This window comes from Caretta caretta, chromosome 6 (assembly GCF_965140235.1).
Source record: "Caretta caretta isolate rCarCar2 chromosome 6, rCarCar1.hap1, whole genome shotgun sequence".
NCBI lineage: Eukaryota > Metazoa > Chordata > Testudines > Cheloniidae > Caretta > Caretta caretta.
The window spans coordinates 118,551,266-118,571,725 of record NC_134211.1 but is presented as its reverse complement, the minus strand read 5'-3'; the positions used below and the strand labels follow the sequence as shown (position 1 = coordinate 118,571,725).

At 42.0% G+C, this 20,460-nt stretch overlaps 1 protein-coding gene across 1 annotated transcript in view; it reads left to right on the top strand.

Annotated features, from left to right (window-relative positions):
• Positions 1 to 20,460, top strand: part of PRKCH (protein kinase C eta) — a 177,106-nt gene that overhangs the window by 64,256 nt on the left and 92,390 nt on the right. Inside the window, exons 3-9 of the mRNA XM_048855735.2 lie at positions 3,386 to 3,536; positions 4,601 to 4,635; positions 5,896 to 5,984; positions 8,814 to 8,943; positions 10,131 to 10,258; positions 14,687 to 14,830; positions 15,916 to 16,089. Coding sequence (XP_048711692.1) covers positions 3,386 to 3,536; positions 4,601 to 4,635; positions 5,896 to 5,984; positions 8,814 to 8,943; positions 10,131 to 10,258; positions 14,687 to 14,830; positions 15,916 to 16,089 — 851 coding nt within the window. The remainder of the gene's footprint in view (positions 1 to 3,385; positions 3,537 to 4,600; positions 4,636 to 5,895; positions 5,985 to 8,813; positions 8,944 to 10,130; positions 10,259 to 14,686; positions 14,831 to 15,915; positions 16,090 to 20,460) is intronic.

Here is a 20,460-nt window from a genome sequence, read left to right as displayed (position 1 = left end):
TCACACAATGTATAATTAAACTGTGGAATTCATTACCACAAGAAGTCACTGAGGCCAAGAATTTAGGAGAATTCAAAAGGGAATTGGAGACTTGTATGGAGATCAAGAATATCCAGAGTCACCATGATTAATGATAACAAAACATTTGGAAGGGATGTTAAACCTTGTGCTTCAGGTCTTAAACTAGTTGTTAGAAATCAGAGTGAGACTTAATGTCAGAGGCAGATTATCCCGTCTCTGCCTGCTGCAGGGTACTTACAGCTTCCTCTGAAACATCTGATATTGGTCACTGTTGGAGAAAGGATACTGGATTAGATGGACCATGGGTCCCATTCAGTAAAACAATTCCTGTGTTAAGCCCCATTGACTTCAATGGGAGTTAAGCATGTGTTGGGATGATTTCCTGTTGTCTTTCTGAGCAATATCCTTTACGTTAGCTAGAAGACTGGCTATAAAGAAAGCAAGTTTCTTTTTAAGTTCTTCGATCATACATACCACATCCCTGCTTTGTTTAATGAGCAGATCCCAATTTATGGTGTGTTTTCATTTTAAAAATAAATTCACGCTGTCTTGAAAGGCAAGCAGTCTTCAGTGTCCTAGTTATGTCATCAGGTATGAAATTTCCAGTTTGTGCAAGTGAAAGGAAGCATGTGCAGAAAAGACTAAAGTATCCAGCAGAAAAAAATCTGAGCTTTACTGATAGTTTTCCTTCTTAAGCTATACAGCAAGAATTCAAAGAGACTGGAGTGTATCATATGGTTGGCGTCCCTTTGAAATGGTTGGCTGCCGCACTGATAGCATGACTTCCTCTATCTCTGTTCCTGCAGAAAGGACCATGAAATATGCTTACGATGTTTAACTCTTTTCCCCCCTCAAGCCTTGATCAAGTTGGTAGCATTTTTTGTTGTTTAAAAAAATGTCTAATGGGCAGAGCTGGTTGAAAAATGGGAAAATTTTTCAACCCATTTGTGATATACTGAGGATACAGTCCCGACTAACGGGGAGCTGTGTGGCCCCTGCCCTCTAACCTGGAGTGCCCTTCACACTGCTTTGCTGTTGTAGCCTCCCTCCTGGCTCACAAAAGGTCTCCAGCATGCAAGTCACTCCCAGCTCTGTGTCTGTGAGCACTGCAGCCAGCCAGCCGTGCTTTGGCTCTTACCAGCCTTGCTTATAGTACAGAGTGACCCCAACTCACTCCCAGTCTTAGATTTCCCCCAGAAGTATATGTCCTGTACTGCCCACCCTCGCCTGGATGATACAAGTGTGTTAGGTCCTTTATTTCTTCAAGATAATAATATGCCAGCTTATTATTTCAAATAGTTCTTCACACACTTCAGTTCAGACACAATGGATTAGATAAAACAGTAAAACAAGTTTATTAACTACAAAGAGAGAGATTTTAAGTGTATCCAAGTAATGAGGCATAAAAGTCAGAAACGGTTACAAGAAAAATAAAGATAAAACACAAGTAAGGCCTAAGTTGACAAACAATGTTAAATTCAAAGCAAAGTTTTCTCACCACATGCTCTCAACAGTCTGACTGGCCCGACTTCTTAGGCCAGGAACCCTTTTCTGTTCAATGGCTGCTCCCTTTGTCCCTTCTCAAGCAGTGAATTGATGGAGGGAGGAAGAGAGAGAGAGGATAGGGTGCCTGGGGTTGGTTGTTCTTCCATTTTATAGTGTCAGTCCCCCACTTGGAAAACATTTCTAGCTGAGATTCAGGAGATAGAGTATATGTAAGGATGTTTCCTGCTGGTTTTGCCACCTGTTTTAGCTTCCTTTGTCTCCCTTCCTGCTTGATAACCGTGTTTACTACTTACGTGCGGACAGACCTGTTTGCCACATGTTTGAAACTTATCGTTAACATCATACGGGGAAATCTTATAACCGCACATACAATGTTGCCACACACATTTTATCAGGACAATATTGACCAGCGAATTATGAATTTTCGAATGATACCTTACAAGATATACCTTGTACAAAGATTATAACAGTAGCATGTAGGGTGTGGACATGGGTACATTCTGTCAGGCCATTCTTAGGAGGTAAATGTGGTGGTTATTACACTAGTAGCCAGAGATGACCCATACATGCCGATAGTGTGGGGGGAAGAGTGAGGGTAGCGGCTTCAGCAGCCATTACTGAGCATGCTCAATATAAGTCAAGCAGCAAATTGGGGGGTGAGGGAGAGGAGTAGGGCATGTGACCCCATGTGCCCCACCCCGACGCATCACCTCTGGTACTAGTAGCTACACTTTCAGATATGATTAGGGGAAGTGGTGTCGATCATAAGCTAATAGGCGAATGAGTCTGCAGCTCGACAGTCTCCTGAGTTGTCACTATGCTGAACACCATGGCATGCAGAACTTCCTGACACCAACTTGAATAGAACCTTTAATGTCCTATCCCAAGGCCTGGGCCCTGAGCACTTTCACTAGAGGAGACTCTCCATTAGCATTCTACAGTAAGTGTAGCACAATACACGGTTGATCAGCTCTGATTCCATCCAGTAGAGGGCAGCAGTACACCTAGACTGGCCTGTTCCTTGCAATATTCATGTCTTATCTGATGCAAATGTCTACTGCCTTTGATCTGAGAAGCTACGCAAGGTCAAACCTGGTCAGTGCTGGGGTCGTTCTAGATGAAAAGTGCTCTGTATATAGGAAAATGCAAGACCACTATGATTTTATGTTAGATATCCGTTAATATCTGTGAATGGCTTTATTGATATAGACAGCATTTCTGTGCTTTAGAAATGAGTCAGTGCATGTTTTGCATAACTTTAGCTTTGCGGGAAGATGTTTTTATATGGCTAAATTAGTCCTAAATTTTTTAATTGAGTAGTGATTTGGAGTAATTCAGTTTGTGCGCACAAAGTGAGAGAACTTAAAGGGGCCTTATTTTCAGAAAGTGCTAAATGCCACAACTCTGATAAAGCAGGCTCCTTTAAGAGGCCGCCAGGTGGGCACCAAAAAATTGAGTCCCCTAAAACCACTGATCAGGCCTTTACGTTTTGTTTAATACTTAAAGGAAAAAATCCCCCAAAGGGTGATGCTTAGATATAGCATGAGAGCACCAAAGGTGAGGTAAATAGCATTCATCGAGCAAGTGAAAATTATGATCTAGTGGATAGGACACTGGACTGACACTCTGGAGATGTGGGTTCAGTTCCTCTCTTTGCCATTGTCTTGTTCCGTGATCTGGCCCAAATAATTTCTCTCTGTAATTTCCCTGTCTTTAAATTGGGATTATTATGATTGATAACCTTGTAAAGCGCTCCGAGATATATGGTCAAAAGCATTATATAAACTAATAATTATTCTCCCTGTTCTATAGATAATCATAAATTAATTTTTACGTTGTATTTTTTTTTTCTGTATAGGAACCCTCCAGAGAGAGAGAATTTTTAAAAATTTTACTCGGAAACGCCAGAGGGCTATGCGAAGAAGAGTACATCAAGTCAACGGGCACAAATTTATGGCTACATATTTGCGACAACCAACGTACTGCTCCCACTGCAAGGAGTTTATCTGGTAAGAATGACTTAAAAAACAACAACCTGGGCCTTTCCTTCCACTGTGGGTTTGTGCACATGGTGAGCACATGTCATCCTAGGTCGTGATTGTACATCTCACTAGTCTGCTGCACACTTAAGTTGCCATGTGAACCCCACTACTGCAGCAGTAGGTCAAAGTGCACCACAGAACTTTTAGTGCATAGTAGCAGGGTCCATGCTGTGAGTTAGTACACAGCAAGCTGGTGCTTTGTAGATTTACACCCCAGCTTACCATGTGCTAAGTGACCATGTAGACAAGCCCATAACCGTACCTTTACACTCTGTCTAGCAGGTATACCCCCATGCAGCAATCAATACTGAATTAGTTACATGGTGCTTTACAAATGTTGATTGAGAAACAGATCTTACAGCCTGAGTTAGACAAGACTAATGGTTGTACGAGACCCTGGACAGCAGTTCAGTTGATGCTGAGTGAATTACTGATGGTGAGAAGAAAGCAGGAATGGCTGTTTGCAGAAGTGGGTTTGAAGGAGGAGAGAGAGAGCGCTGGGTGGATGAGGAGACAAAAACCATTCAAGGCATAAAGAGCAGGTTAATAGATGTGGAACTAATATGGGTAGAAAGATTAGGGGGTAACAATCCATTAAACTGAAATGGTTGAGAAGAGCGTGGGTAGAGGGAGAGGTAATTATCTCCCACTCTGTTATGTCTCTCCGTTCCATATGGAACATGAGGCCTTCAGAGGTAATTATGGAGCTCGTGTAATCTGGTCCAAATAATAATTGTTTTGTTTAGAGTAATGTAGGTGAAGTACTTAAGGAAATACAGTGAGAGATTTAATGTGGAAAGAAAGATGCATTTTGACAGCCTACCCTGTGAGCCAAAGCCTTCCTTGTCCCTTTGTTACATGCACTGAATCTCAGCCAGCTCACTGTCTTCTTGTCACCACTGGCTGTTTGCTTTGGAAAACAGAATGCTTGGGCTTCATTGCCTTTCAGTTCTGCCCTCATGAGACTACTGCCAAACTGTTTTGGTTTGTGATTGTGAATCACGTTCCATGTTTTGTTTTGTTTTGAACAGGGGAGTATTTGGGAAGCAGGGATACCAGTGCCAAGGTAAAGTGTTATATCCATATACCGTATATTATTGAATATTCCAACACTGAGATGCATCTTCTTCCAGCAGGGCCATCCTGCCAGCTCTTTTCTCTGAAGTCGCTATTCATTCTGCTCTTTGAGCCAACCAAGAAGGTGTGAATTAGCAGCTATCAGGCTGGCTGCATGAGAGTATGCTCATACATATGCACGCAGAAACATTCTCATGCTATGGCCCCAATCCTGTGCTCCATGGGGGTGGACTCCTGCCACTTCATTGAGCCCCACTGAAGTCAGTGGAGCTCCTCGTAGTTTATTGTCAGTTTGGGACCTGTGTCACGTCAACATAGTGCCCAGCCTTCATTAGGCATGCAGTCTCCAGGCCCCTGGGTGGATGGCTTTTCCCTGCAATAATTCCTTTAACAATGCAATTAAAACCAATTGACATTAGAGAAATTACTTCAAAAGGAAACTTTGTGGTTTGACCTACTATTTTTGCCTAATGCAAAGTAATATGCTGTATTGATTTTTACAGTATTTTTTTCTGTTTAATGAATTCTCATCAGTTTGTCTTGGCCTCTCCCTTTCCCTGTGCCCTCTAAGTTGGCTTCCTGCAGGAATGGTCTTTCAGTAAGTCTAATAATGAAGCTTGGCTCTTACGAGGTGTGCTGGGACACCAGTGCGTTCACATGGACCTGAACTGCAGATAAACCAAATGTCTCCTGCCTAAGCTCAACAAAAAGAAAGGGTTCATTTACTGATAGGCCCTTGCGAGTGCAAGCAAGCGTAAGGCTATGGGGGGATCTCTAGACACACACTCACCAGTGAGTTACATTTGGCCTCGCAAATATCCCTTCTTGGAGGCACTACCTTGGACTTTGTCTGGGGTCTGAAATTTATCAAATCAATGTCCTCTATGGCCTTTGTTTGCATCACCTGTAATATTCTTCATTGGAAGATTTCGGTGGTCATATTGATTTAGTTCATTGTTAGTCATGTTTGGATTGCACTGACATTTCTGCATGTATCTCCCGATATTTATATGGGCTGAGATTTTCTAAGCTTCTTAGAGGATTTGGGCTCCAATTTCTGTTAAAATTAATGGAAACTGGATATCCAAATCCTTTAGGTGGCTTTGAAAATCTCAGCCAGGATGTACGTTTCTCCTATTGTTCCATTATCTGCTGATGATTTACATGGAATCTAGCAGAGCCCAGTTTATTGTTTGATACATTTTAAGTCTTTTTTGATAAAGTTCAATATGCTTCTTTTGTTTCCTAGTATGCACCTGTGTTGTACACAAGCGTTGCCATCATCTAATTGTTACAGCCTGCACGTGCCAAAACAATATTGACAAGACAGACACCAAGGTAAAGTCACAGTTGGTTACTTGGATCGTAAGACTTCCTGAATCTTCAGGTTTATGTGGGTGGTAGTGGTTGCAAAATAGTGGAATTTATCCTTCTTTGGCTTCTTATCTCCATTCACAGATTCATAGATTTTAAGGCCAGAAGTGACCATTTAGATCATATGGTATAACCTGTTGCATAACAGAGGCCATAGAATTTCATCCTCTATTGAGCCCAATAATTTGTGTTTGACTAAAGCCTGTTGTGTTTGCATCCAGTCTTGATCTGAAGACTTCCAGAGCTGGAGAATCTACCACTCCCCTTGGCAGTTTGTTCCAATGATTAATCACCCTCACTTTTAAATAATTGTCTTATTTCTAGTTTGAATTTCTCTGGCTTGGACTCCTTGTTACACCTTAAAGAGCCCCTTAGTAGCTGTTTTCCCCCTGAAGAAAGTACTTGTACACCATAATCAAATCACCTCTTGATCTTTTATTATTATTATTAATTCTTCCTTCTTCCATAGCTTTTGCTCTGTTTGGCACACTTTTAGGTAAGGATGTGACTGTTTGGTGAATTGTATGGCTCATTCCTAGAGCTTGATAATATTTAGGAGGTATCAGGTGAGGTATTACCTCTAGAAATTGGGAAGTATTTCTGCCATTGTACAAAGTGCTGGTAAGACTTCATCTGGAATACTAGGTACAATTCTGGTTACCCATGTTCAAGAAGGATTAATTCAAAACTGTTAAGAACTCTGGGCCCGATTTCCCTCAGCTGAGCCTGGTGTTGGCTGGCTCAGCTCTCAGGTTGGTTCGTGAGGCTAGTTGGGTTGTGGCAGCATCACCTGATTGGCTGGCCTCCTGATTGGCTGTGAGGAGCCTACACGTCTGCATTTAAACTCAGCAGCAGGTTGCATGCTGCTGAACATTTACCCCCACAGCTGCGATCACCTGCTTGTTTCCAGCCTCATTCCAGACCTGTTCATGCGTTGTTCCTGTCCAGTTCCAGTCTGCCAGCCCTGTGCCCTTGTTCATCTCCTGGCTCTGACTCCTGGTTCCTGTTCCTGGCTCCAACCACTAGGAAGAGCTTCAGCTCTACCCACTAGGCCATGCCTGGGCCCTCACCACTGGTTCAGACTACCCATGTCCCAGTCCATGATAAAACCAGAAATTCAGAGAAGGGCTGCTAGGGTAATCAGGGGAATTATAGACCCTTTCTTAGAAGAGAAGAATAAAATAGCTTGGTATGTTTAACCTAGCAACATGAAGCCTGAGAAGGGATATGATTGCGCTTTATAAATACACCAGGGAGTAAACACCAGGGAGAGAGTAGAGCTGTTTCACCTAAAGGACAATGTTGGGACAAGAGCAAATGGGTATAAACTGTCCATGAATAAAGTGAGGCTGGAAACTAGGAAAAGGTTCCAAACCATCAGAGGAGGGAGGCTCTGGAACAATCCTCGGAATAGGAGTAGTGAAGACAAACAACCTAACTAATTTTAAGGTGGAGCTTGATAAATTTATGAATGGGATTATTATATGACAGGGTTGCCTGCGAGAGCAGGCAACTGGACTCTGACCCAGGTGATCGCTTCCCATCCTATGTCCTGTGTTTCTATAGTATCCGTCCAGGACCAAGATCCATGAGGAATATTACTAGTCATGGAGTAAATCTACACCACAAAAGGTGTGTTGTAACCAATAATGTTCTTTCCAGAACATGCGAACAGATGCCGTTGTTCACTATTTCTTACCAGAACTGTTGAACTAAACTTTAATGTCTTCTTACCAATCCTAAAATGTCAGTCAAATACCGAATCTCTCAAGATGGCAATTAATCACTTCAATGAAAAAAAGACCTAATCTTTTTTTTAAAAAAGAGAGAGAGAAAGTTCAAGAGGTATAATTGACTTGAAACTTCTTGTTCCTTTAGCACCTATATTTTTAATTACTTAAGATAATGGATTCACCTTTCAATCTGCCAGGGCCGAAATGTTGAGGCACAAAATAAAACAGGATCCATTTGTTCAACATGTGTAACATTTTCTAAAGTTTTCTGATTCTGCATTTGTGATCTAAATAGTTCACACTGGAAAAGAGGGATAACCCCAGATGTGTGTGTGGGAGAGGGGTGGGGGAGAAGTGGAGATGAATCGGTGTCCAAAATGGAAATAAACATTGATAAGAAGTGGTAAAAAAGAGATGAGGAATTTTGGAAGGCCTGGGAAAACTGTTGCCATGTACTAAAAATGATAGAGAGAGTCAGCATTTTAAAGAATTTTATTTTTGCATGTGACGCATAAGTTAAACATTTTAATGCTGATTAGTTAGTAACAAACTCCTATAGTTAACAATAATTTGTATTCAGTACTTAAATGGCTTGAGATAGATTTGTGATGAGGCAAATAGAAGTCCCATCTAGTTTTAATAATTCCAAGTTCATTGTCAGAATTTGAAATTAGCTAATGAATCCTTTGTAAAATCTACTTTGTTCTACTTACAAGGCATGTCAAAAAATCTGCCAGAGCAGGTTGATTGCTGATTAGAGCTCAGTCAATACATTATAGCATTCTCATTCGGTAAATTACAATGCAGTGGAGAACAAAGATGACACTTTCAGAACTGGGATTTTTTAAAATAATTCTGCAGTTGTTCCTAATCATAGAAAATTAGGGTTGGAAGAGACCTCAGGAGCTCATCTAGTCCAACCCCCTGCTTTTACATTAATGTACTTTTTATTAATAAAATTATCTTGTATATCTGTGTATTCATATGTATATATATACACACACACACACACACACACACAGAGTTTTCTACCCTGTGTGTCTTTTTGATTCTTTCTCAGGTTTTGGAACAAAGATTTGGAATCAACATTCCTCACAAGTTTAGGATCCACAACTACAAAGTACCAACCTTCTGCGATCATTGTGGTTCTTTGCTGTGGGGGATAATGCGGCAAGGGCTGCAGTGTAAAAGTAAGCCAGCCTTATTCTTTCTTCAGGCTTTCTTAGGAAAACTTCTATGGATGTGTGGAAAATCAAAGAACTGAGGAACAATTTCCTGTATATTTTAGCTTAAACTGTTGAAAGAATATTACACTCCTCTCTAGTCCGTGGATACAAAAGTGATTTATAGCTCTTGTTTTTCCAGGCTGCAGAGTGGATTCTAATTTGCACTGTTTGTCCAATTTTCTTTCACTCACATAGCTGAAAATACTCATGGATATTGCTACTTCTAGCATTGCTCTTTCTATGTACCTGAGAGCCTTTGCTTAAGCAGTGAATACTAACAAGGTAGCGGGGAAAAAAACATTAACAGGGGAAAAGTCATCAGTGTTTGTTGATTAACATGGCTCTTTGTCACATGGTTAATTGACTGAAAAGGCTTTTCCAGCATTTAGTTTTTGTTTGATGACTATTATTATCAAGCCTTTTAAGTAACCAATGCTCTATCTCCATCTGCCTTCACCTCCCCCAATGTTCTCTGTCTGTGTGAGTTTTCTGTTGAATGATATGGATGTGAAATTAGAGAGTTGTAAACTAGAATTGGGCAAAAAAATTTCGTCAAATTTTTTTTGCTAAAAAAATGCAGATTCAAATTGACCAAAACATTTTGCAATTTTGTCTCAAATTAGCTGAATAGTTTTGGTTGAAAAAAACCTTAAAAAATTAAAAACCATCTTTAAAAAAGCTCAAAAACTAAATGAAATATTTTGTGGAACCCCCAACATTTTTTTTTCAACTTTTTGGTCCCCTGATAATAATTTTAAAATTTTCAGTTTTCCCAGCAAACTGAAACATCCATTATTCATCCAGCTTTTTTGACAACCACTGTTGAAGTGTGTCACTAAGTTCCATAGCATCCTGGAGCTAATTTGTACCTGTGGGCATAGCTTCAAAGTAGTGTGTGTACCCCTTGTACCCAGCACACTCATACATGTACACAAATGGACATCTGACCATGTTGCATCATGTTTGGTGTACTGTCACCTGATGTCCATAGCCTTGTTCTCTTTGGCTTCTGTAGCTCAGGATCAGGGCAATGATGTAGATTTTCTGGAGTGAAATCCTTTAGTCCATGTTATTTTTCAGCAGTAACATTCTGAGCCTTTCTCTCAGCATTGTTCCAGTTGTTCATTTGATTTTATTTTTCACCCCCTCAGTGTGTAAAATGAATGTACATATTAGGTGCCAAGCCAACGTGGCACCCAACTGTGGGGTGAATGCAGCAGAACTGGCCAAAACCTTGGCATGTATGGGCCTGCAGCCAGGAAATATTTCTCCAAATTCGGTGAGACTTTTCTCTTTTCTTTATCAGAGTTTACAGCCGTGTCGTTTGTACAAGCACAAGAGAAGTTGGTTAGGGCTTTGGTTAGAATGAATGGCATTGTGGGGTGCACTGGACCAATTGCCTTTTGTTCTGTGACATTCAACAAACACCTCATCTGGAAAATGAATGTTTAGTTTCCAAGCTTATATTGCAGAGGCTTCAATGTGTGTTTCTTCCTGTTAGGTCAATGTAAAATATGGCAAAATCCAGGGTCTGATTCCCCTCTCACACTTACAGCAGTGAAACTCCATTGAACTGTGCCTGAGTTGTACAAGTGAGAGGAGAATCCAGCCCCAAATCTAGTTTAAAGGTCAGTGTTATTCAGGGACATGTCCACTGGCAAATAGAGAGACAGTGTTACCTAGTGAATTGAGCACTACACAGGGACTCAGGAGACCTAGGTTCTATTCCCAGCTCTGCTACTGCTTTTCTGGCTGATCTTGGACAAGTCGCTGCACCTCCCTCTGTCTCGATTTAGCCATCTGTAAAACGGCAGTCATGGTGGTCACCTTTTTTGTACAGTGCTTTGACATCTATGGATAGGAAGTGCTATGTAAGAACTAGATATTATTATTTATTGGAGTTATATTGAAAGCAGCCCCTATCCCTTCAGCTGAGAGGTCATATAACAGTGGGAACTTTCCAGGGGTATAATGCCCCAGTCCTGCAAACAGTACACAGATGCCTAACTTTAAGTACTTGATTAGTCCTATTGTGCGTAAGAGTTTGTAGGATTGAGGCCTAAGTATGCGCTGTATATTCATGTATTTTAAAGTATTCTGCAATCTATTTAGACCGTTATAAAATTTAATGTAACAAAGAGTGAAAATGTCTGTAAATATTTATGAAAATAAGCAGGGCTGGCCAAGGTGGTGAGGGGAGGGGAAAACAAGGCAGTTTGCCCTGAGCCCTCCCCCCATTTGAGGGGGCCTCCAAGCCCAAGGAACAATATGCACAACTACTATGCACAACCCAATTATACTACATGAATTCCAAAGACAAGAAAATGCAGAAAATGGAAAAAAGGCTTACAATGCTGTGACGGACTCCATATAAAAGTAGGAGGTCCTGCTGCAGTACTCTCTGCACAGCCTGCATGTGAGACAGTCAGTCTTTGAATAGCATGAGTCTTTATTTATTACTGATCTGTATAAGGCCAAGTGATGAAGGCACTCTAGCTTAAATAAAACTCATATGGAATTTTATGAAGAGGGTGGGTTACAATTCTACATGTCAGTCATTCACGTATCGGGAATAAAATTAAAGAGGGTCTGTATATCAATAGAAATAAGCAAAGGTACAAAACCATTTCTCTGCCTGATCAGTCTGTCAGTGGATATATTCTGTTCCAGTCCTGCCCGATGGAAGCTGCAAACATTTTGTTGCATAGTATGTAGCAAACCCGGTGCAGGAATTGAAGCAGTGAAACCACTAGAGAGGGGAAATTCTACAACCTTTGGTGAAACTGAAGGAAGAATTTGACTTGCCCGTGGACTTATGCAGCGAAGTGGAATGTTTGTCTAAATGGTTAAAGTCTTTCAAATTTGTTTTACTGGCTACTTTCTGGTTTAAAGCTCTACAAGCCATTGGCATCTTAAGGAGTTTACCTCAAGACTCTGAGCTTACACTTGATGAAGAATCAAGGCTGACGAAATGACTCCTAAGTGAACTGGAGCGCCTTTGAGAATCTTGGCCTCTGATTCTTGACTAGTCAAAACTTGTAGAAGTGGACCTGGGCCTTCAAAAAGATTTCAAGAAGAAAAGAAGCAGAAGGAGGAAAACACACTATGGTGAAGACAGGACCACCACGTACGACCATGAAAACCAAGAAACTGAGTTCAGGGTTGACATTTTTTATGTTGCTTTAGACTTGCTTATCCACACAAATAGAAGAAGATCTGAACCCGCTTCAAAAATCAACAGAATGTTTTCATTTATTTGGAAGCCAATTATAAATTATGCCAATTCCAATATCACAAAAGCTCGAGAACTATCAAAAGGCTACTTGAGAGATTTAATAGAAGAGGAAATTCACCTTTTTTAACAATCTAAGAGAGAGACGCTATTTGGAAAAGTAACTACAGTTAAATTTCAGAGGAACAGCCGTGTTAGTCTGTATTCGCAAAAAGAAAAGGAGTACTTGTGGCACCTTAGAGACTAACCAATTTATTTGAGCATGAGCTTTCGTGAGCTACAGCTCACTTCATCAGATGAAGTGAGCTGTAGCTCACGAAAGCTCATGCTCAGATAAATTGGTTAGTCTCTAAGGTGCCACAAGTACTCCTTTTCTTTTTACAGTTAAATTAAACAAGATTTATGAAAAAGAACTGCAGTGTGTTTTCCCACAGACCTGTGTTGCTCTAAGGATTTTCATTTCCATACTGATTTCACTTTCCGAAGGGGAGCACTCAAACAAGTCAGCCCTGATTTAAAAACTGCCTCTGATTTACCATGAGCCAAAAATGCATATATTGGCCTAAGTGATGCTAACAGTGTGTGATCTTGCAAAGAGCCCAAATTATGATAGCGTCAGAAATGTGTTTGTCAAGAAGAGTAAGAAAGATAAACATGGTGTGACTTGTCTTTTGTGATAATAAATCAGCTTTAAAGTTTTTCAGTAATATTCTACTTAAACTATTTCATTTCCATGGTAAATTTTTTGGAAGGCTGGTAGGGCCTCAGTTTCAGATTTTGTCCCAGACCCCCCAAAACCTCTGTGCAGCCCAGAAAATAAGAGTAGGCCTTGGTAACCTATCCACTTACAATGGTTTGTTCAATTTTATGATGACTAATATTTCTCAAAAAATACATAAAAAGGTAAAATAAATAAAACCTAAAAAGTGACAAAATAAATAATCAGACATGACAAATTTCAACATATAACTAGAGGAAGTTAACACTTGTATATTGGCGTAAGTCATAAAACCATCTTAGTCTTCATGTAGAACCAAGGTAAGAAAGAAATAGAACAGGCAAAAGAAAGAGAACAGGAAGAAGAAAGAGACGTAGAGGAAAAGAAAGACAAATAATAGGCTGATTCTCCAGCTACAAAGGGCCTGATCCAAAGCCTGCTGAACTCAGTGGAAAGATTCCCAGGTCAGAGCCTCAGATGATGTAAATCTGCATAGCCTATCAATGGGACAAGTTGAGGTTCTTGCCCCTGTTGACTTCAGTGGGCTTTGGATCAAGCTCATAGCAAAATAGGCCTACAGGGATTTTCAAATCTCTCATCATCATCCGTCTGTCCGTAACACAAACTATAATAGAGTTAATCATTTATTCTCTGATTTACAGAGCTCCCAAAGCACCCATTCATTTCAATGGGGGCAGCCTGTGCTCTGAACAAGCAGACACTGTAGTATGTCCTCCGTATAATCTGCACAACATATAGATACAACGTATCTGTGCCCTGGTACATAGTGGGCTTTCCTAATTGTTTGTGAGGTAAAGGATGTGATTAAGTTATCAGGATGTGTTGGGAGCTTATATTTGTTAGGGATTTGGGGAGCTGTTCCAAATGGTTTTGTTTCATTCTGCACAGCTGAATTTTCAATTACTGTAACATTGGCCTTGTCAAAGGTCTCATTGTGCAGCTGTGAATTTTGCATTACTATGAAACAGTCACAAGGTGGAGCTCAAGAAATCTGTGTGTGACTAAGTTCGGGGGGAAGGGAAAGGAGCAAGAGTCTCCTTTATTTTGTAAGTATTTGGGGCTTGTCTTTGCACCCACATCTGTAGAGCCATGAACAGAGAGTACTGGATATTGACTTGATCTAACTACTGCAAAAATAATAGCGGTAGAAAGATATTGATACTGGCAGTACTCTTGAAAATGTAAAGGGACACCATTAAATTGGATCTGCCCTATAGTTAGGGAGGAGAAAGCTTCAAAGGAATTTGTATTGAAGGAGGAAGCAGTGGTAGGGAGGTAGCTAGTAAGCAGGAAGGGAGGCTGAGAAGGGGAAATGACTAGACACAAATCTTTTGGATTCCAAATGTCACTGATATTATTCATGCTGTGAGGTATTAAGTAGCCATATTTATTCATATCCCAATAATTCAGATGGAAGATTCCCAGGTTTTTTCACTCAGCTCTCCCATTTCCAAAGTAGGGAGGTCAGGCTTGCCTGTTAGGTTTAGCAAAGTGACTTTACAAGGTCAAACACAGAGCAAGAAACAGTTCTTATGTTTCTTTGTGGCCACGGATGATGGTGGGTGGGCTTGTTGCACATGACACCTGGAGTGATGTTATGCCCAATGTATTTCAGCTGCAGTACAGTGCAGCTGAGCACAGCAGACGTACCCAGACAGATACATCATTAGTAAACACTGCAGCATATCATAGTGGAAATACAATTTTTAGACAAACTCGGTTATTTTCCTCCCCAGAAATTAGTTTCAAGATCCACGCTGAGGCACCAGGGAAAAGAAAGTCCAAACGACGGCAACGGTGTGAGTGGAAGTTCAGCAAGCAGGTTCGGGATCAAAGACTTCACCTTCATCCGAGTGCTGGGAAAGGGCAGTTTTGGGAAGGTGAGTTTTATTCCTGGCTCTTCACGAAATAGTAGTGTCGTTGTTGTTGTTTGTTATTTTAGTGGCTCCCAAGTACATGAGGTGCTTCCCAAACCAGATAAAAGGTAAGATCTCTGTCAGGAGAAACATGACTGGAAATCAGTGGGCGCTGCATGGGAGCTCAGCACGTGTGAATATCAGGGTGATTACACATGTATGCAGAAAGACCCGCTATAGAGGGGAGAGGAGGGGAATATAAAACCAACCACAAACTGAAACACTGACTACAACAAAAGGGGAAAACAGCCACAACCAAAAGAATAATTTCCGCATGCAAGGGAGCATAACAGAAATGTCAAGTATGCTCACTTGTGCAGCACTTCCTTGGGAAGATGAACTTCTCCTTTAAAGGTTTCAGAGTAACAGCCGTATTAGTCTGTATTCGCAAAAAGAAAAGGAGTACTTGTGGCACTTCATGAAGTGAGCTGTAGCTCACGAAAGCTTATGCTCAAATAAATTGGTTAGTCTCTAAGGTGCCACAAGTACTCCTTTTCTTTCTCCTTTAAAGGATGCAAGGTAATAGTGTCAGAGCTCAATGCAGTTCAGAGCTCACTCTCCATCTACCAGGAAACCATGGGCCTGGTTTTTGCCTCAAAGCCATTGTGCAAATGGTGCAGTCAAAACTGGTGAATGGGCCAAACTCTGATTGTGCAGCAAGGTGGGACAGATGGCATGGCGTGGTGTGTGTTATGGTAGAGGATTCCTGTGGGCACTGGGAAGGATGCCACTGACCAGGTCTAGGAGAGATTTGCTGCTCCTTACAGCATTGAGCAACTTGCATGGCCACTTCTGCTGGATAGGGCCTGCTCTCATGGCAGCACACATGCTAGCTAGCTTTGTCACTAGATGGTCACACTGGTGGCCACGCCCACGTCCGCTGACACTGACCTCGCTAGTTGGCTGGACTTCACGACTGTGTGCCGTGAAGATATGCTGTCTTCCATCTCCTGCCAGGTTGTGTGAGAGGCCCCTGTGTCCTCCTGCCATACTTGTGTGGGAGAGAGCAGGATTTAGCCTGTATGGTTCATTCTCTTGCTTTGGTTTAGGTGATGCTTGCCAAAATAAAAGAGACGGACCAGCTGTATGCCGTGAAGGTGCTGAAGAAGGATGTTATTCTCCAGGATGACGATGTGGAATGCACCATGACAGAGAAGCGCATCCTGTCCCTGGCCAGGAGCCACCCATTCCTCACCCAGCTTTTCTACTGTTTTCAGACTCCTGTGAGTATGGCTCAGCTTCCACATTGCTCCCCACGCACTGGGTAGCATGGAGGCTTCCTGAGTATTTTTCCTCACCTCCTATAAGCAGAGCTGAGTGGATAGCAAAGCATCCACGGACAGTTCCCTTGAAACCTGCTGTAGTCGCGGTTTCTCCATGCCACTGATGGGGTTGAGGGCAGGGCAAAGGTTCCAGCAAGTTCTACCTCTAGCATCATCATCTCCGTTTGCCTGGCAAAATCCTGCCTCGTTCCGAGCTGCTTAACAAAGCTGCCATGATGGGGGAGACCTGCTGTGCCGTCCTTCCTGGCAACAGAGCCTGTTTCAGTGCCAACCACCCGACATACTCTGAGCCTCCCTTCTCCACACAATCCTCTGAACTGGTCAGTGGGGGATCTCGGACCTAGAGATCCTGGTTAGAGAATTGAATGAGACTGCGCTGCCCCCACTACAGCACAACTCTGCAACCTCAAAGAATTAGATTTTGGGGGAAAACCTGTTGGCTCTAGTCCATCTTACTAGCTAATGCAGAGTCTGATCAAAAACCCACTCAAGTCAATGGAAAGAGTCCCATTGACTTTAGTGAACATTGGGCCAGCCCAATGTAGAATAGCTGTCTCTCAGCATGTGGACGTACATTCGATGAGCTAAACCATCCTTCCCATGGAGATCCAAGTACCTTAGGTACTGAAGCTCTTTCAAACGGCTACAACTCATTTCTAGCTATTACTAGTCTGTCTTCTACTGACGTCTCATAGAGTCTGCCTTTTCCCTCAGAGGGCCATAGAAGAAATTATTCTTTAATCACACATACTTCACTGCTGTGAATCCCTAACAGGGAAGGAGTGCGCTCTGGCAGCAACCTGACTGATGGTGTTCGTGTTTCATTTGAGTGGTGCAACAGCCAGCCGGAGAGCTCAAGCACCATGTCAGCTTAGGGTGGAGCCATGGGAAGCTACTCCCACGTAATGGAGGAGGATTTTTGTTAGAGTTTATGTATTTCACAAAGCAACCTATCCTGAACAGAAACAGGGTTTATATATCAGCCCTCTCACAAGTACAGAGGGCCTTAGTTGAATCTCACTTTGGTTTTCATAGCACAAAGGTACAAGGACCCAGGTTAATAACCTCACTAATGGATTGCATAGAAATATGTTTGGAAAGGTCTGGTAATGTTAGATATTACTAGAGCTCAGATCTACTGTGACAGGACTTTCTGCCAGTAACAGCTACCCTACTTTGCTGTGACTTTATTTAATTAAAATGTTTTCTGGGAGAATCCCCCCAATTGAGAGAGCTTGGTTTGTTATCAGGATTGTCTGAGAGGAGCGGTAAACATCCGTGCGCCTATAATAATAAATTAAAACAAAATAATAGAGACACTAAAAAATAAATAGAGACACTAAAAAATAAATAGATTTCAAATTAACATGGTTAATTGTGATTTATAGTGCTTGGGCCAAATTCTGTCCTCAGCCACGCCAGCTGCAACCCACAATAACTGGATTTATGTTAGTTTCTGGGAGCATGATTGGGTCCTTTTGCAGAGAGACATGTATTGACTGGAGGTGAAATTCACTCCTGTGCAGACGACATTTAAGTTATCAAAACAGGGCTTAGTGGGGCTAAAGTGATGTATAGTCTTTATGCTCGCTCTCTGCACAGGGGTGAATTTCCTCCTGTATTCATTTCTGTTCTTTCCATGAAGTTACATTAATAAAGCTTAATTGCTTTGTTTTTAAAATGACATTGTCATTCATTATTTTAGAAAGGAAATGTTTTTACCACTAGGCGGCAGGAGTTACCAGTGTACTTTTAGTCACAATGGGTCACATGTTTTTGAAGTCTAATGAAGACATGTTAACAACACAACAGGCTGGCTGAGGACACCCACCCATGCTGCTCCTTGGTTACCCTGTATCTTGTAACTCCCACTAACTGATGGGGAGGATGAAGGACTTTTTTTTAAAAAAACTTTAATCCCTGAATTCCTGTCATCCAGGAAAATAAAATGCCATGCTCTTCCTTTCATTGGATGATTTTTAACCATGTTGAAACTGGGCCTGAGTGGATGGACCTCTGCTCTTTGAAGTCCACCCTTCCAAATGGTATTTTTAATGCTGTTCACGGTTTTTATAATCACACATCTTTACATGAGGGGTGATTTCTGCTTAGCCTAATGCAGTTACCATCTCCTTCTATACAGTTTTGAGCCATCCTATCGGATGGCATACAGGATGATACCCCTGCAATGATATCCTATATAGTATGGTAACTAGTCCTATAGCTGATCTGGGGCTTCTCGTACGGAACCATATGTATTAGTTCCTTAGTGTCCATGATCACTAAAGAATACTCTTATTTCAATGTTTATTTACATGATGTCCACGTCATTAAATACCACGGTGACGAGCGCAGTATAAATACCTTCCTAGCCTGAGTGAGATTATAAGGATTTAGACAGGAATTTAGAACGAGGGGGTTTGTTTTTCCTGGAATGTATTAATCACATATATGTTTGTACTATACACAATCTGTTTTCTTGGGGGCTGAGGAACCGTTATTTCTGTGAGGATAGTTGATTTTAAATTCTTTGTCCCAACGTCCGTGAAAGTGACTGGAATGATCGGTTTCCCAGGCAAGTGGTGTCAAATGTCACCCAAGTTAACACCTCTAGGTTTTGCTCTGACTGCCCTCATCCCTTTCTCCTAGTGAGCCCAGGATACTTTCAGAGGACTGTCTGGTCCTGGGATGCAATTTCAGGCACTGTCCTTGTTAGCAGGACTGCAGATCTGGTCATCCTGTGGCTTTATTTTCCATGTCCTTGTGCTCCCAATTGCTGAAGCAAGGAGCCTTGAGTGTGTCATTGAAAAAATAGCGAGACCTGAGTTCTTGGCATTGGGGCATGCTTTTCTGTAATGAACACATTCTCAAATGATAGCCTACAAATCGGGATACTCTTGAAGTCAAGAGATTCCAGGAGAGCGAATCACTGAATAGTACCATTTTGCAAAGCCAGGAGGCTTTGCAGGGCACATACATTTCTGTCCCTCTAAAAGATACTCGCTGATGTCATGCCACTTAAATGACTGAACAGCCTGGGAAAGTTACTCATTTGCCTCTAATGTCTCCCATGGTATTCAGATTGTTTTGTCTAGAATGAACATGATCATTATGTCACAAATCTCCCACACATTTAACAGATGGGCCTGTCCTCTGTTGCTGTGACTTTTTAAAATTTAATATAGGAAGAGATCGGGCTAAACTTGAGCCTGTGCATATGTTACGTAAGGGATCGAGCTGTGATTACTTTTTAAGGGGACACCTTCGGTTTTGTTTTCTCCAGGATTACATAACATATGGCGTGAACGTTGAAGTTGGCTTTGTAATCTAGCAGCTACCCAGAAATCTGAGGTTGAGCACACTACAGCAGTGACAATCACAGGGGCAGAGCCCTGAGGAGCAGAGATGAGGAACTCCAGAATGCCACAGTTAGCTCTCCCTCAGCCAGAGGAAAAAACATCACGACACAGGTGGTGGAGGGTGCTAATGGGAAAGTAAATCAGAAAGCGGGGGGAAATGTTGGAGGTTCTGCCTGAGAAGGGGTTTGTAGGAGCCCGTTTAGGGTATTCGGGCTAAAGCTACAGCTATAGTGATGATGTTGATCCACTCCTGGTGTGGTAAACATCCATCCTTTTCTCTCTAGTGTCTTGAAATAATTGGTAGATTTGAGTAATTTACAGATACCTAAAGTGCAGATGTACTTGTTGGATCCTTACTTCTTGCTGACTGGATCTTTTTTTTTTTTTCCTCCTCTGTGGCAGCAGCAGGCAATGAGGCAGCTATGTTTGAAGACCGCCAGGTGTGGGTGTTCACTGGGCAGGACAGATGAGGGAAGTGGAAAGGAAAATAGGTAGAAGGGCATTTGCCCTCCGTGGCATGACCCGAAAATGGTCAATGATCAAGGCTTTAGCATGTGACAGAGGCTGATTACCTGGGTGGAGCAGGGTAGTTGGAAATGTATATGGGGGTGGAGGGTGAGCAGACAGCATGGGTGGAGGGAGGGAGGCAGGGGCTGGAGGCTTGGAAAGTCTCCTAGCTCACCTCTGCCTAAAATGGCTGGGGCAATGGGGCACCTGAAACAGAAGCTATCATGGCTATCCACAAATAATAATACATTGTAAATATAGATACGTGCTGAAATTCCCTCCAGAGGATCTGCCTCTTGGACCCCAGCCTGGGTTTCTGGCTGGGATTTGGGCTCTGTTGTTGCAGGACAGGAATTGGGTTGGCTTTCTACCTGGCTGGCATCAGAGCCTGGCTCTCAGGGGACAACTCCTCACTGCCCTCTTCATTCTCATCCTCCAGTGAGTG